Consider the following 18,125-nt stretch of genomic DNA (forward strand, 5'->3'; position numbering starts at 1 on the left):
TATACTTCAGCGAAATGACAGATACTGATAAACAAAGCCTAGGGATGAGGCTTTGTCATGAATATATATTCAGTATTGCCAACGTGATAAAGTGATAAATAGCGCCATCTATGTGTCACCTTTAAAACTAATTCAACCTCCATATAATTAACATATTTTACCATAACACAATCGACACTTCAATTAACCGAAAATGGAAAACGAATTTTATAATTTAAACTTAAAAAAAGAAATCGGAATATGTAAAATATAATGGGACGCAGTATATAAATTACATAAAAGATACCATTTCTTGTCAATTCAGTATTTAACTCAACATGATGACACTCAATTGTTTACTTTAAAACAACGGTCAAATTTGATTGAAAGCGATGGCAACATTTTAAGTGTGGGCGTTGCCATGTGCTGTTATTGTAATTTTGAAAATGTGGTCAAGGAAGTCAATACATTGTGCTTCCGCTCTTGATTGTTTGTAAGCATTATTTGATTTATACGATGAAGAGGAAACAAGGAGGCCGAGATTCTGAGTGAATCCTGTTTTCCAAGAAGGGAAATGCACAGTCTGGAGATCTAAAATTATCAAAACTGCTGTCAATGTGAGTGTCCCAAAAAAATACCAAATGGCTGTTACACATGCAAAATTACAGCCTACTACTTCACAGATGTTGACAACGTAAGAGTTCAAATATTTCATGACATGAATTGCCAACCTCATTCAATTTGCAATCTCGATTGGTAATTTCATCGAAATTAACCATTGAAAAACCTAAAAAATGTAGTGCAAGATGCCTAGTAAGCAAAAACATACATATTTGAGTTGAAATTCAATCACGAAGAGCCCGATATTCCGGCCTGAGATAATTCATACATGCAGTAGCGTTGGCATCACTGTCTGTGCTAAAAATAGATCCATGGACGCTTTTACATTCAGCCTAAAGTTATTTAAATCTTCAGCGTGTTATTCTATATGCTATAAAAAAATTATATCGTTTATAAATATAAATGTAGCTCAACTATGTTGTTTTTGCTACCAGCTAAAGTAATTGTTGAAAATTAGTTTTATTGCAAGTAGGCCTACTTAAATCCAACAACAAATATGCAAGGTGAAATGGCACAAGTTAATATAAGTTGACAGCTAACGTTGACGTTTGATTTGTTGTACACGCTCTCCTCTCTCTCCTCTCACAAACCACGGGCAGAGGTCTATCAGCGAAAGGCATTCATGTGGTTTGTTTTGTTTTGATTCAATATGTAAACGTTTCCCATTCACCTCTTTTCGCTTTCCTATTAAGCCAATTCCATGCTGTCAACAATCCACCCACTCCCACACTCGCTAGTGATAAAAGCAAATGACAAAAATAAGAAGCTAAACGAATGGAGAAAGGAAAAACAGCATGGCTCTTACTTCCTAATTTCTATCAGTAGTTTTTGTGAGTTGTGTGTGAGTGAAATACTTCGCTGGCTTTGCCAGTGAATTTGTTAAACAAAGAAAAACTGTTATAAAAATTCACAAAAGCAAAATAATTGAATTTTCATTTCACATCGTAAGTAAAGGTATAATTAAAATTATAAATAAATGCGCAGGTAAATGTGCACTGCTGAAGCAACAAACGCGATGTACTTTGTGCCGTTTGACAGATTGACGGGCGCCGAGCAAGTTGGTTACTCTCCATTATAAAACTTTAATTGCACTGCATTTTAAAGTGCAAAGTGTGCAGATTGTGTGGTTCGCATGAGTTTGCAAATAGAATAATACCATTTGCACATTTTTGTGTCCCGTGTGGCGTACGAAAGGCTTCCTGCAATCGTATCCAGTTATGAAAAAGAAGCGTTTAATGAAGCTACTAGTGGCTCTTATCTTAACATTGATGTTCACTGTCTCACTGCTAAAATTGGTTCTATTGCTATGGAATACGTATCCAACATGGTTATATGCAGATTTGCTGTCGCCTGGTGAGCCCACTACGGTGGATGAATGGCTGGAGCAGCAGAGACTGTCACAGTATAAGCAACTTTTCCGAGACAAAGGTGAGTTGAAGAACTGTACCAACATATGTAAGTGCAGTGTGCGTGTGTGTTTTTGGTGTGGCATGCGCGTGGGAAACGGAACTGAACATTGTTTTGTTTATCCGTAACCTATTCCCGCTTTCCTTTGCCCATACACTATTTACCTTTCTATTTTGCTTTGCAAATTTGTTTTCGTTTACTTTTGACGGTTTTGTGGCTGAAGTTTTGTTTTATTAGCTGTTGAATTGGGAGCGCCAAATTCTCTCGCTCTCTCATTTTATATAGCTAGTGATGCCATATTTATTTGCCTATTTCATTATGCAGTCTACAAAAGTGCACGCAATTATACAAAAGCTAGAATTTAATCTTACAGCAGAACAAGAAAACTAGACAAATAGCTAAAATAATTAAAAAAAAGCTATGACTGCGAAGCTGCTCATTTAATGAATGAAAATTTCAGCGAAAGGGAGACATAAATTGCAAAAAATGGAACGAATTAGTGGATGTAGCCAGAAGCAAAAAATATATGGCTGCGTTTTTTTTTATTTAGTATTATTTTTTGTTAAATCCGGTGCACACTTCATTTTGATACTATGAATTTATTATTATTTTTTTGTTTTAACTGCTTTATTTTTGCTGACCAGATAGGCTAGCGTCTGTTTACGTGCTATCCATTTATAATAGATTCCAAGATAAATAAATATCTTCCTCCGTACATAGAGAAAAGTCGAATTATTACCGAGTCATCACGCATAGCGTAAATTTTGATACTCAGATAGAGAAAACTATAACAGAACCAGTTTGAGATACAACCAGCTACTGAGAATTGAGGTGTTGCCGATAAACCTTTACCGATTGGCTTAAAATTTAACCCATTTTCGGCAGCTGGTCGATTTTTCGACCACCAACTTCGGACTCCAATATCTCAGAAACTAAATGTAAATTTATTGATCAGTTTTCACAAGTTTTAAATTTGGAATTTAGTTAATTTCCAGAGCATAATTTTTTAAGAAAAAAAGGTTCAGGGCAGATTTTTGTAAAATAATGAAATTATCACTATTTTTACGTGTTTTTTGTGCAGATGAAAAAATAATGAAAAACAAAAAAACAAATAATTGTTACTAATTTATTGTGAAGAGAAAAGATGAAATTAAGAGAATCAAAAAAGTAACATATGGATATTGCAATAATTTTTACTGTTTCATGGACGTAAACTTTAGTGGTCGAGAAATCGACCGCTGGCCAGGAACTGTCATGTAGGAGAGAATAAAATCTAGCAATATTTTTTTCTTATTGAAAGAGATGGAAGTGATTATCTTTGTCGTATAGGAAAGGTACTACCCCTGCAGGGAAAATCACTACTAGTGAACCAAAATTCTAGTTCAGCACTAGTACCTTACCTCCAAAATCGAACCTATCCTATATTGGATAGTACGGGACTATTAGAAAATACCTACAAATCGAACTAGTTCTCATTCGTCTAATATCGAACTAGGGCGGAACTATCCTAAAAGGGATGCAGCAATGGAATGTTGGCATTCCGCTAAGATTTTTAGTTCTAGAGTTTTTCGCTTGAGTAAATCGGATTTTGCCCGTCCCATATGGCGAAAACCCAGAGATTTTCAATACACAAGGACCGCAATAAATGTGGAAGCAATCAAATTGGAAGAAATGTTTTCTGAAATTGGTAAGCAATCAATCCTTTTTGTATACGTATATATAATTGCACTATTTTGTAGGCTCAAAATGCCACTATGATCTCTTTACATTGTTTTTTGATAATAATATTATCACAAATATTACCACTTTCACAAATGAGTATGCAAACCAACACAATGCTCCAATTAACATCACGCCAATCGAAATACGTAGGTTTATTGGAATATTGTACCTATCGGGGTACCATACTTTGCCACACATTGACCACTACTGGTCTGTTCGACCGGACATGGGAGTTCCAATTGTGAAGCAGGCTATGAGTCGTAATTGGTTTAAGAAAATTAAGCAGTTTTTCATCTCGCTGACAACACGAATTTAAACGCAGCAGACCGTTATAACTAATAACTCCACAGTCAATCAAATAACTAAAAGATATTGTCGGAAGAAAAAACAAACTATCATTATCCCGCAGCCAAAAGTTATTCAAGAGTATAATCATGGCATGGGTGGTGTGGATCTCCATGATAATGCGGTGGCAAATTATAGAATATGTATGAGAGTAAAAAAATGGTGGTGGCCAATATGGACAAATGCTCTTGGTAACGCAATGGTCAATGCATGGAAACTTCATTGTATGATGGCAAAAATTGAAAAGATAAAACCACTGTCACAAATTGATTTTCGTTCCAAAGTCACAACAGAATTATTGAATTACGACAAGGACGAGGACGAGTATGAAAACGAACATGGGGATGAAGGTCCATCGAACCTTCCTCGGATCAATGAAAGGGTACACGCCGTCATGAGAAGCATTGAAAACAAATTTTGGCGGTGTAAATTTTGCAAGAAACATACTATTTTTACTTGCAAAAAATGCAATATTCCTTTACATACTAAATATTTTGATGATTATCATACAAATTTGTAAGCTGACTTTTCTGTCAATAAAACAACAAAATAATATTTGTATTTGAATTAAAATGAAATAAATTGACTTCATGTGCTAAATTTTTTTCATAAATGTTGTATTTTTTTTAACATATTTGACGGTTTTTGGCCAGCGGTCGATTTTTCGACCAGTCCATATCTAAAACACCGATGGTCAGAATTTTTTTTTTTTAATTTTTCTTGATTATGGTCCTATAAGCACTGACTAAAAAGGAAATGGAAAAATTATGTCGAATTCATGTAGCGGCCGAAGATGGGTTAAACTGCACATTCAAAATTATATACTGCGTGGAAGAACGAATCGATTTCATAATTACATACATAAGTTAATAATACATAAGTTAAAAAAAAAAAATTCGAACGATTTTGTATTTACTTAAACATTTTTTTTCAAAACGCGCCGCGTGTGTGCTGCATTTTTATAGCTATTCATTTGAATCGAAATAATTATTATAAAAAAAATTTATTCACCGTAAATTAAAAATTGGATATACACTTGGTTCACATACATCGATGGAAATTTGTACTTTTATATTACATTGAATAAAATAATTTATGAATGTAGAATAACTGAACTTTTTCAAAATTTTAATTTCCTTACTCCACTCAAAAAAGATCTCAGAATAGTTTTATTTTCTGATCTATTTTTGATCTAAATATAAAACCTCGTTCGTGTTTTTTAACCTTGAGTTGAGCAACCAGGTCTAGCCAGACTGGTATTTTCGTCTTTGGACGTGAATTTAACATATTTCTATTATAGCTAACGACGCTTCTAAGTAGCTTCCTAAAATTTAATTTTCTATCGATATTTATGGATATAACCTTTTAAAAAGGATCCTCGAACAGCACGGGGCCCGGGTGCCCAACCGAAGGTTTTAAAAAAGGTATCCGGCGGAGGGTTAATCACACTGCAGGGACGTTAAAATTACACATAAAAACGGCGAGGCATGCCTACTGAATTTTTGGCCGACGATTCTGTATTGATCTGTGTTCCGTTTTTGTCAGTAAATTTTCTTAAAATATTTCAATTTTAAGATTGCATTGACTCTCAAGCGATTTATCGATTATTTTTCAATGGAAAATTTTTTCGAAACTCACACACTGTCGAAAAGCCTGTCTATTTTTAATAAATTGATTTATTTTTAAGTTGTTTTCCGTAATAAAGAAGAAAAATATACAAAACAAAAATATTATAAAAACTAAAAGAAAAAAGTGGTTTCATTAGGTTCCACCGAGATTTGAACTCGGATCGCAGGATTCAGAGTCCTGAGTGCTAACCATTACACCATGGAACCGACTGCCAGCATTAAGCACAAGTTACAATTTCACAGTGAGCACCTAAAAGAAAATCAGTGAGCGAGAGACAAGGAAAGCGTTGCCACACTGCTCACTGCTGAACTTATAGGTTGAAACTCATTTATTTGCTTATACGAGTATATGTTTTTAGGTAAGGTTTGACTTACTTGTACAGTGTGGGAACACACATACTTTTGATGCTTCTTATTGTGTCGGATGTTTTTTAAGAACTCAAAAACTGATAAATGAAGAAATGATAATACGAAAAAAAAAATATTTTTGGAATTCATTTTTTTATTATAATCTGGTAGATAATTTCACGGTATTCCCTTTTTTTATATGATATCCGGCATAAGTCGCCATGGCCAATGCGATCAGTTCAGTTTTTTACTACATTTTCCAATGAATCTGAATAATTAATGAAAACTAAATCAGCCCAATCAGTAAAAATGTGAAGCCACCAATGGTTGTTTTTCTACAATTTGGAAGCATTGTTCCGGTGTTGAACGATTCATGATGACTTGCCAAACCTTACTGAACACAAATGTCAACACAGTTAGCCATTCTCAGCTTTTAAACCATAGTTATCGATTTCGATAGTTCTCACGCCACTAAAAAAACGTTCGATATTTGTGAAGTAAAGCAACTAATTCTGTCATAAAAATATGATTTATTGAATTATAAAAAGAGCCAAACAGGTCGAAATAAACATTGTGCAGAAGAGGAGAAAATATTTATGAATATCAGAATTGATTAATTGTTCCAAAAATAAGCAATATTTTATGCTGTTCATAACTTAAACGAAATGGAAACATGGGGAAGATAATAAAAAATTACAGATGAGTTTCATAAGCGTTGAATAGGTTACTACAAAGCCAACCTTTTTGAGCAATCAAATGAGCTGGAAATTGATTGAGATTTAGAACTAACAAACTGAACTAATAAAGTAAAGTAAATAAAAAAATATTATCAGAAGGCAGAACTCCAGCAATAATCTTTAAGGAAGTGTCACTCTTGAGCCTTAAAAACAAAAAAAAAAAACAAAGAATTAGTCTCGCCGAAAATATTACGAAATTATGCTGCAGCATAATATAATATGTTTAAATCAGATGGAAAGTAGTTTACATGATTACCCGGAAATGCAGCTTTTACAAGGTTTGCCAGGTTTACTCTGTAACTATGGTAAAAAATAAAATTGTGAGTGGAACTTTGTCGGTCACGACATTTGGGAGAGATTCGGCAGCCGAATTCTGCACGATCATTTCGCATGCATTCACACACTCGTCCAATCAGCCATTATTCAGACGGCAACGAAGTGTCATTGGTTAATTTTTTTCGTGTAACACTAACACATTCTCAGTTTTTTATGTAAACACACGCCAAGTGAGAGCCGAATAACGGCCTGTAAAAATCTTCCCCATGGCTTTTTGTGATCTAAAGTACACAAAAAAAAAAAAAAACAAAAATCAGTTGAGCCCAAAGGAGACTCTTGGAAAGAAAAAAATATCAATGTATAAGAAACTGCCCTATGATGATGCCCTGTGTCCCAATAGAGATTGAGGGCCGGAAAAAGAAGAAGATATAAAAAAACTATAATACTTTCTTAGGCAAAATCATATACGCCTCTAGCTGATAAAGTACGGTATTATTCGAGAAAGCAAAAGGCCACGCTATGGAGCGGACGTTACAATTGTCCAATTTCAGCCGCTTTCAAAAATTTTGGGCAAAACTAAAGAAAAATTGTAGTCATCAAAGCACCAAGTAAAGACAAATAGTTTCAATGAAGCGAAGATCAGAAAAAATAACTGATCAAGCATTCAGTTTGGCAAGAATAATCATCCAATTTGGTTTTTCAATAGTTTTTTTACTAAATAAGAAAAACTGATTTTGAGTAAAATTTATTGTAAAAAAATTTAATGTGCAAGGTGGCGCAAAATTAATCATCCAATTTCGTTTGTGAATATTTTTTTACTAAATAAAAAGTGGAGTACAATTAATTGTAAAAAATGTAATGTTCAAGGTGGCGCAAAATTAATCATCCAATTTTGTTTTTGAATAGCTTTTTTTACTAAATAAGCAAAATAGTTTTTAATCCACTTCTGTTTTTGCCCCGTTTGAATGCTTTGGTTTTTTGTCATTATCTTGGAAATGAAAAGTTTCCCAAAATCGACTTCAATACCAATTAAAGACCTAATTAACTGGTCGTATTGTTTTTTTTATCTAGACAGTCTAGAAAATATCATTGCAGAAAGTGCCGTTGCTTTGTAGTCATGAAGTTCACTTTAATCGATTTGACTAATATTATAATTAGCATTCAAGTAACTTTCGGCGTTTTTTGGCAAGATTTTGTTTTCAAGTTGGGAACCCGTTTCTTTTGGCTTCCAAATGCTAAAAAATATTAAAAATAAAAAAGATTACAAGCAAACATAAAACTAAAATCATGGATACGTCGAGGAACATCTCGTTCATCATCAGATGATTCTGTTTCGAGGTAAGATATGCATAGCAAAATAACTTTTTTTGGAAGCACCTTCGGAAATTCACAATGAAAATTTAGAAAAATGTTGTTTAACGCTGCATTATTATATAGAAATGGACCAAATAAACTAAGGCTGAAAAATATTAAAAATATGCCTTTTTCACGGAATTCCTTTGTGGCTGAACTTGGCCTGTAGCCTGTAGAGCTTTTCCACATTTAATCATGGAGTGATATTCAGTAGAACAACGCGTCAAAGTGGTCCCGATATTTTATGTAAATGGTTGTTCTGAAAGGAGTTCATTTCGCGCATTTTAAAAGATCACCATCTCGTCCAGAGATGGGTGTGCAAACACATGATTTCTGCGGAAGTTGTCTAGATGAGGAAGAGGAAGACAGGATCTCGTACTCCCTGTGTACTCCCATATACAGCTCATACTATGCTGTTCTATGCTAGCAGGTAATGGTGCTTCATACATACATACACACAGTCTAAAAAACATAAAGAAATAAGAAAAATTGTTTCGTAAAATTCTGTACTGTTTTATTTAGAAATCAGAAAATTTGCGATGTTATTGAATCGCCCTGCATTAGTACCAGAATTTTATATACCAGCAAATGTTATTACTATTACTTAAATTTTTCAATTTTTCCAACAAAAAAACTAGACTAAAACTAAAAAAAAAACTTAAAGATCCCTTTGAACGAATAATACAGCTACGGCGCTTTATGTCTAATTTTACCCCAAGGACAATTTTTTTAAACGTACGAAAGCTCGATGAAATACAATATTTGAAAACAATACATATGTATGAATGAATTCTACAATACGCCTATACCACAAAATTATTGCCTGAATTATCGTCTGTTTCCCCTCTTATTGTGCTTTAGTCCTGCAATTCCTCGAATCAAATACAAAAGCTCTAATATCGTTTGAACTATGGATGTAGCAGTTACTCAGAAATATTAGCAATGTTCTTGCTATCCATCCACTTCGCTACTTTGGAGCTACACTTCGCTAATAGCAAACGACGCTAAATGTAGGGAGATGATAGCAAAAACCTCAAACTTCTGTAATTAACCAGCTAACGACTAATGAAAATGCAAATTTAATGAGCTTTAGCTTCAAGCAGCCATATTTAAAGCGATGGCAAAAAGCAAGGGAACAAAGGATATTTATATACGTGTGCACAATGAATAGCCCAGCAGGAAATATTGTATGCACGAGTACAAGTTGGGATAAGGTTTTGCCGTATTTATAAACGGTTACACGTAACAACAAATAAGTGTTAGCTTGAAATATTTATATAATTCGCACGTACATCCTTTTTGGGTGTTTGGCCGAGCTCCTCCTCCTATTTGTGGTGTGCCTCTTGATGTTGTTCCACAAATGGCTTGAAATGCTAAATAGAATTATTTGTAAACTGTAGTGTCGATGCATTGCGTGATTAAGTTGCCACTAAGCTTTTTATATGCATGCTTTTTATGAAAGTGTCAACTAGAATATTTCTCAAATATTTTGAGCAAATATCGATGAGTTATCTAAACGAAAAAATTAGTAATATCTAAATTCGAATTCTAGCTGGGATTCAAAGAGGAAGGATAGGCAACAAGATGGGCCAGTGGGCGCAGACCGAAATGAAAACTCGAAATTTGTTTATTCGCTTCTTCCAATACCAGGTGTTATTTTGAATAGCCCACCATTTCGGTAGATGTCACTTTTGAAGCTGTAATTTTTTGATATATGACAATAGAAACTATGCCATTAATAAAAATGGAACGATACACGCTTAAACAACGCACTGAAATTATTAGAATTATAATCACTATAAAAATGGTGAAAATTTGGCAGAGGCGGTTCGTAAAACTCGAAAATTTTTCGGTCATCGTGAAGCACTTTATCGGACCGCAATACAGAAATTGGTGAAAAAATTCGAGCTGTTGGGACAAGTTAGTGATGTGAAGAATAAAACCCGTGCACGTCGCTCAAGAACAACCGAAAATATTGTTGTTTTAGCCGAAAGTGTTGAAGAAAACCCAGGTTTTTCCATTCGTCGTCGTGCTCTGGAATTAGGCATTCCACAAACGTCAATACACCGTATTTTGCATAAAGATTTGGGTCTTAAGGCTTATAAAGTCCAGTTAACACAAGAACTCAAGCCGGCCGATCATCAAAAACGTCGTGACTTTTCTGATTGGGTCGTTGAAATGCATGAAAATGATCCCGAATTCCATCGAAAAATCATCTTGAGTGATGAGACTCATTTCCACCTCGGTGGCTTAGTCAACAAGCAAAATTGTCGGATTTGGGGCTCAGAAAATCCAAGAGTTATTGTTGAAAAGCCTCTCTATCCTCGACGTGTGACTGTTTGGTGCGGTTTAAGGTCCGATGGAGTCATTGGACCTTACTTTTTCGAAAATGAAACTGGAGCAACAGTTACGGTGAATGGGTTGCGCTATCGAGAGGTGATTAACGGTTTTTTTGCCGGAATTGGATGTTATTGATCTGGACAACGTTTATTTCTAACAAGACGGCGCTACATGCCACACAAGCAACGAAACCATTGATATTTTGCCTCTCTAACACCTCTTATTGGAAAACCCTTTACTACTAAATATCATGTGAAATCCTTATAAAAATAATTTGGCAATATAAAACGCCTAAGCAGTAGTTGCGAAAGTTAAATTTCCTTTACTTCCTTTGCGTATATTAGCTTTAAAAATGAGTTGACTCCAAAAAGCTCACTTTTGACATTTAACTTTACCTCTAAGCGCTCTCCCGCGTTTTTTCAGCCGCTCTCTCTTTGTTTATCTCTTTTATCCTGTATCGCAAGTGTGTGCACTAACTTTCGTTGGTTGATTGTGTGCGCGCACAAGTATAAAATCAATGGCAAAAGCCCTTTTCAGTTCAGTTGTGTTTTCCTTTCGCGGCGTGTTGTTCGTCCCTTCGTTTATTCGGTGTGCTACGCGTTTGTACGTTGACTTGTGTTAATTTTTTTAGATATATTTACTATTTAGTGGTAAATGTTTCTTTCTGAGCGCATAGCCTTACAATACAAAGAAATTGTTAATGCACTCATTTATTTCGTCAATATTTTTTTAAGTTAACAAAATGTAGATTTGGTGGAAGTGCTTGAGATGTTAAAAGGAATGTGCCCGAGTTTACTGCTCTTGTTTCTCAAATCGAGATCGTGTATCTTTATTTAACCTATTTACTTATGTATGTATGTACATATGTAAATTTGTGCGTATGTTTTAACCCCACACTGGTAAACTTTTTTTCTGTGAAATTTACTTGGTGATGACTTTTATCAGCTTCAGTTAGAAAACCTGGAGAACATATTTTCGTTTCGAGTTTCTGTTAAGCGTATAAAAAATGCACGAGGAATAGTTTGTTTAATAGCATTTTTATATGTATTATTATGTATTTATTTTTAATTATTTATTATTTTTAGTTTTTTAGCTTTTTTAAATTTCAATTTAATTTATTATTATTTTTATTTTTTATTATTTTTAATTTTTTACTTTTTTTAATTTTTTTAGTTTTAATTTAATTTATTATTATTTTTATTTTTTATTATTTCTAGTTTTTTATTATTTGTAATTTTTACTTTGTAGTTATTTTAGTTTTAATTTAATTTATTATTTTTATTTTTTATTACATTTAATTCTTACCTTTTTTTAATTTCAATTTAATTTATTATTTTTAGTGTTTTACTTTTAAATTTTTTTAGTTTTTATTTCATTTGTTATTATTTTTATTAATTTATTATTTTAAAGTTTTTACTTTTTTAATTTTTTAGTTTTAATTTAATCTATTGTTATTTTTTATTACATTTAATTTTTACCTCTTTTTAATTTCCATTTGATTTATTATTATTTTTAATTTTTAACTTTTTTAATTTTTATTTAATTAAGATTCTGCTAAGCGTATAAAAAATGCACGAGGAATAGTTTGTTTAATAGCATTTTTATATCTATTGTTATGAATTTATTTTTAATTATTAATTATTTTTTGTTTTTTAGCTTTTTTAAATTTTAATTTAATTTATTATTGTTTTTATTTTTTATTATTTTTAATTTTTTACTTTTTTTAATTTTTTTAGTTTTTATTTAATTTATTATTATTTTTATTTTTTATTACATTTAATTTTTACCTTTTTTTAATTTCCATTTAATTTTAATTTAATTTATTATTATTATTATTTTTTATTATTTCTAGTTTTTTATTATTTGTAATTTTTACTTTTTTAATTTTTTAGTTTAATTTAATTTATTATTTTTATTTTTTATTACATTTAATTTTTATTGAATTTATTATTGTTTTTATTTTTTATTATTTTTAGTTTTTTATTATTTGCAATTTTTACTTTTTAATTTTTTTAGTTTTAATTTAATTTATTATTTTTATTTTTTATTACATTTAATTCTTACCTTTTTTTAATTTCAATTTAATTTATTATTTTTAGTGTTTTACTTTTAAATTTTTTTAGTTTTTATTACATTTGTTATTATTTTTATTGTTTTATTATTTTAAAGTTTTTACTTTTTTGATTTTTTAGTTTTAATTTAATCTATTGTTATTTTTTATTACATTTAATTTTTACCTCTTTTTAATTTCCATTTGATTTATTATTATTTTTAATTTTTAACTTTTTTAATTTTTATTTAATTAATTTATTTTTTTTATTATCTGTATTTTTTCAGGTTTTTAATTTTTTCAGTTTTAATTTAATTTACCATTATTTTATTTTTTTATTACATTTAATTCTTACCTTTTTTTAATTTCAATTTAGTTTATTATTATTTTTAGTTTTTAACTTTTTTTTATTTTTTAATTTTTATTTGGTTGGTTGGTTTAAGGGTGACCCCGCATCGGAGCGCCACATAGACCGCAAGTTGGGTCCGTTGTGTTGCCCTAGAGCTCATTATTTTAAATGATTTCCCCACCTAACCGAGATTTTTATTGTAGATTTTGGTCAAAGATATTAATTCGTTTCGAAAATTTGATGAGAGATTCGATTTTCAGGTCCGAGAGTACTGAAAGATTGTCAATTGTTGGAGAGCCTAGAAGAGCGAGTCGACTTCTGGCTAGACCCGGACAACTGCACAGCAAATGTCTGCTCGATACTTCCTCATCTTCGTCCCCGCAGTATCTGCACAGGTCGTGTTGAGGAACCCCGAGCCGACGTGCGTGAGTGCCCAAAAGGCAGTGGCCGGTGATAAGAGATGTTATATGCCTTAGTTCGTGTTTCGAAAGACTTATAAGGGTTTTTGTCTGTTTGAGATTGTAGGATGGCCAGATTTGTCTGGTCGTAACGCAAGTAGTTTCCACTCGCCATTTTTATTTAGTTTATTATTATTTTTAATTTTTTACTCTTTTTTTTTAATTAATTTTTTTTTTTAAATAATTATATATTTTTTCTCGTACTTTTCATATATTATTCTATCTACATAGTCTCTGTGTTGCATGGCATTTCGAAACAGAACCCCAAACATGACGAAAATGCTTAAAATACGCGTGTTTACTACCGAATCAATTGTTAACACGTGTGGGCTTCAGTGCGTATACGCAACCATTTTATGTCGCTAATACTCTAGTACGAGTGTATACACACATATATGTATGTATATGTATAAGTACGTACAATAACTGGCACATTCACTTTTGTGTCTACCAAGTGAAGCGTGTGCTCTCAGTCGACGCTTGAAGCGATATGAAGTTCACTTTGCCCTTTTCACAATTGATTCTTTTAAAAATTAATTTTCCATAATTCTGCACACGCTGTAATTCCCGTGTGTTGATGTGCGTACACCAATAAGTCAACTTTGTGCTTTGATGCCACATCAATGTGCATACACACAAATATGCATACATACATATGTATATATACACATGTTGGTGCGCTTAGAGTGTGTGGAATTTTTTTCGATATCACTCGCAAAAAATAATAAAAGCGTAACATACTTATAGACACAAGCCCACAAGCGTGGTAATTGGCAATCATGCGTCACTGACGTTTACTTTGGCAAGCGAAAAATTATAAAAAACATAAAAGTGGTAAAAAATACAACATTGCTGTGAATGTGGAGGTTAGTCGTGGGCATGTGGGCGTCAACTTCATAACAGTATCTGTAGCTTTCATTTTAAATTTATGATTTTATATGTATGTGTGTAGATAAACCCATATGATTGCGACCATTAAACGCGCTAAATTAATTGGCAATTAGTTTTTATTGACCTGACGTGCATACTCGTATGTAATTTGTGCCTCCTCTCGTCCTTTCATAATTTTTATCCATTTCCCCAGCACCATCAAGTGTTCTTATAGAGTTGACCTCAATTCTACGGCTAGTAGGTCACAGCTGTTGAATTGTTTCGATTTGCTTTCAGCTCAACCCGGATTTTCGGGATATGCAGTAGGCGTAAATATTATACATACATAGATATATATGAGTACAGGGTTGGCTAAAGAAAAAGAAACATTTTTTTGTGTTTCATTGTGAAAAACATTTAATTTAGTTCAAGGAGATTCGTTTACATCACTTTTTGAATATGATATCGCGCAAGTGGTCGCCCTTAGCTCGTATAGCGTAATGTGCCCGTTTTTCGGCGTTTTCCATAGTTTTGGCCAGCGTCTCGGCCGATATGGCGGCTATTTCCCGTCGGATATTGGCCTTAAGTGCGCCTAGTGTCTTTGGCTTGTTGACGTAAACCTTAGATTTCAAATTACAGTAAAAAGTTATAGGGTTACTCAATGGGTCAGTTTAATATGGCCAACCCTGTACATATGTATGTATCTTCATATTGTGTTTTACTTGTTTTGATGTTCTCGTCCAGTTTTTTTTTATTTTTTATCATCCAGCTAGTTATTTAATCATCATTCTATCACATCTTCACATCTCACATCTTCCTTATTTTTATCCTCATCCTTATCCTTATCCTTATTCTTATCCTTATCCTTATCCTTATCCTTATCCTTATCCTTATCCTTATCCTTATCCTTATCCTTATCCTTATCCTTATCCTTATCCTTATCCTTATCCTTATCCTTATCCTTATCCTTATCCTTATCCTTATCCTTATCCTTATCCTTATCCTTATCCTTATCCTTATCCTTATCCTTATCCTTATCCTTATCCTTATCCTTATCCTTATCCTTATCCTTATCCTTACCCTTAACCTAATCCGTATCCTTTATCCCTATTCCTAAGCTTTCCTTATTTTTATCCTTATAATTATCTTTATCTTTATCCTTAACCTTAATCTTATCCTTATACTTCACCCTTATCCATATCTATATCTTTAGGTGTATCCTTACCCTTATCTATATCTTTGTCCTTATTCTTATGTCTAGCCTTATCCTTATCGTTATGCATATCCTTATCCTTATTCTTATCCTTATCCGTATCACTTTCTTATGATTATCCTTATCATTATCCTTATTATTATCCATATACTTATCCTTATTTTTATGCTTATTCTAATCCTTATGCTTTTCGTTAACACCATCTTTATCCGCTGCCGTATCCTTATAACTACCCTTCTTCTTATCCTTCTCCTTAAGCTTTTCCTTGTCCTTATACTTATGTTTATCCTTATGCTTATTTATATCCATATCCATATCCATATCCATATTATAAGATATATTCATATCTTTATCCATACCCTTATCTTTGTTCTTACCCTTAACCATATCCTTATCCAAATCCTTATCCTTATGCTTACCCTTATCCTTAACCCTAACCTTATATTTATCCTTATGCTTATCCATATCCATATCCTTATCCATATTATTAGACATATTCATATCTTTATCCATACCCTTATCTTTGTTCTTATCCTAAACCCTATCCTTATCCATATCCTTATCCTTATGCTTGCCCTTATCCTTCTACTCATCTTCTCCTTATCCTTAACCCTAAACTTATCTTTATCCCCATGCTTATCCTTGCCCCTATACTTATCTTTACCCTTATCTACTGCTCTATCATATCCTATCCGTTCATATCATATCTTATGCTATTATTATTTTGCCTTATATATTCCCTCTGCCCTTATCAAATGCTATCAAGTGTCCTCAAGTCCATCAAGTATCGTCTTCCATCCTATTTTTTCCCAATATATCCTTTCATACCCTGTCGTTTCCTTCTTTATATCTTTGTCCTCTCATCGCGTCGCATTCTGATCTAGCCAATCCAATCCCAACTGTCCTCTTTATCATATCCCTATCCGCACACTGGTTTACTGCCCCTATCGATCTTGGTATTAATGGGAAAAGGTGTGAAATGCTTAAAACTTAATACGAAATTCATGGAAATAAATAAATTACGTTCAAATTATATCTTTCAAACAATTTGGCCCATAACTTTTGCAATCACTGTACGCTTTTGTTATATGCTTTGGTGAGCGAATAAAGTTTCACTTTTTGCTGCAATTTCCGGAATTGTTGCTGCATGAAAAAAGTAAAATGCAGCACACGCATACCTTTGAACCTTGACCTATTTTTTGGTACGAATGTGTGCATACTAAGTGTGTATGCATGTCTGTAATGTATATAAGCTGGCGTGCACACACACATATGTACATATAGTAAACTTTGCTTGGCAGTTAGTAAATATATATATAAAGATTGGCATATAGATCTGAACTCCTTAAATTAGTTCAATAGTATTTGCTTGCTTATATTTATGAAGTCCAGAAATTAAATGTGATTAATTCTGTTCACCAAAGCGAGGCAAATTAATTAACAAAAATGTGTGCACTTAGAAAAATATGACTAACTTATAATAAATAGATTGATTCAGTCTGAACCTCAAATGTTTACTTCATTTTTTTCACGCTATAGTTTCTTTATAGAGGTAGATACATACATTCAAAATTTTCATTTTTAAGATTTTATCACAATTATAAATAATCGGCTGATGAGTTTATGCGCAGTCTTAAGAATATTCAATACGCCGAAAATGGCGAAAATAGATGCCATTGCATCCTTTTTTATAAATACTCGGCGCCAAATTGATACTGCGAGTAATAAAGCGATCAAATTCAGTGTTTCACAGGCTGCGCTCAATAAAAGGCGCCTTTCAAAATTAAAGTGCGCCAAGACGAAATAAATCCATTTTTTCACAAACAGTAAAAAATAATATTTCAAATAAATGCAAATTATTTTTTTAACAAAACTGTAAAATTTAGAATATTCCATATTTTGTTTTGATATGCAATCTCACTTGGATATATATATATATATATAAATAAATGTATGTATATATACAAGAGGGCGCAAACTTAATCATCCCATTTTTGCTGAATAACTTTTTTTTACTACTTTTACTTACTTCTACTTACTTTTACTAAATAAAAAATAAAAATAAAAATTTTGAGTCATGAACCGTTTCAGTTTGACCGTTTTTACCTGTCCCTGTGCTTAAATTATGAGAAATAAGTCAAGTTGTAAATCTGCATTACTTGCACTTAATTCTTGAGATAATTCCGAATTCAGTCGTTAATCTCGATTCACGCCACCTTCTGTCTAGGCTATTACGCGCTCCATTGCTTGTCTGTTTGAATACTACAGCTGTCTTGTTCACAAGTGTCAAATATGATTGACGAACGAAGTCATTTGCAAAAATTATAAATCTTAAATCTTATAGGAAGATTAATTTTGCGCCACCTTTTATAATTGGCACTTACACATCTTGTTTTGAGTGTTTGGCCGAACTCCTCGTCCTATTTGTG

The 18,125-nt window shown here is 32.5% G+C and overlaps 1 protein-coding gene and 1 non-coding gene across 5 annotated transcripts in view; one reads left to right on the top strand and one right to left on the bottom strand.

Moving 5' to 3' along the window:
• The first annotated feature begins 1,041 nt into the window (after positions 1-1,041).
• Positions 1,042-18,125, top strand: part of LOC129247554 (apoptosis-resistant E3 ubiquitin protein ligase 1) — a 73,806-nt gene continuing 56,722 nt past the window's right edge. The window contains exon 1 of one of the 4 annotated variants that reach the window (XM_054886718.1): positions 1,042-2,028. In XM_054886718.1, coding sequence (XP_054742693.1) covers positions 1,818-2,028 — 211 coding nt within the window. In that variant the 5' untranslated portion in view covers positions 1,042-1,817. Of the gene's footprint in view, positions 2,029-11,314; positions 11,407-18,125 lie in introns of those variants that run through there. The other 3 variants (XM_054886719.1, XM_054886721.1, XM_054886722.1) reach the window with 3 other exon arrangements.
• On the bottom strand, positions 5,838-5,909 carry Trnaq-cug (transfer RNA glutamine (anticodon CUG)). The gene has a single exon. It is a non-coding gene; the product is annotated as a tRNA-Gln (tRNA).

This window comes from Anastrepha obliqua, chromosome 5, assembly GCF_027943255.1.
Source record: "Anastrepha obliqua isolate idAnaObli1 chromosome 5, idAnaObli1_1.0, whole genome shotgun sequence".
NCBI classification, from domain to species: Eukaryota; Metazoa; Arthropoda; class Insecta; order Diptera; family Tephritidae; genus Anastrepha; species Anastrepha obliqua.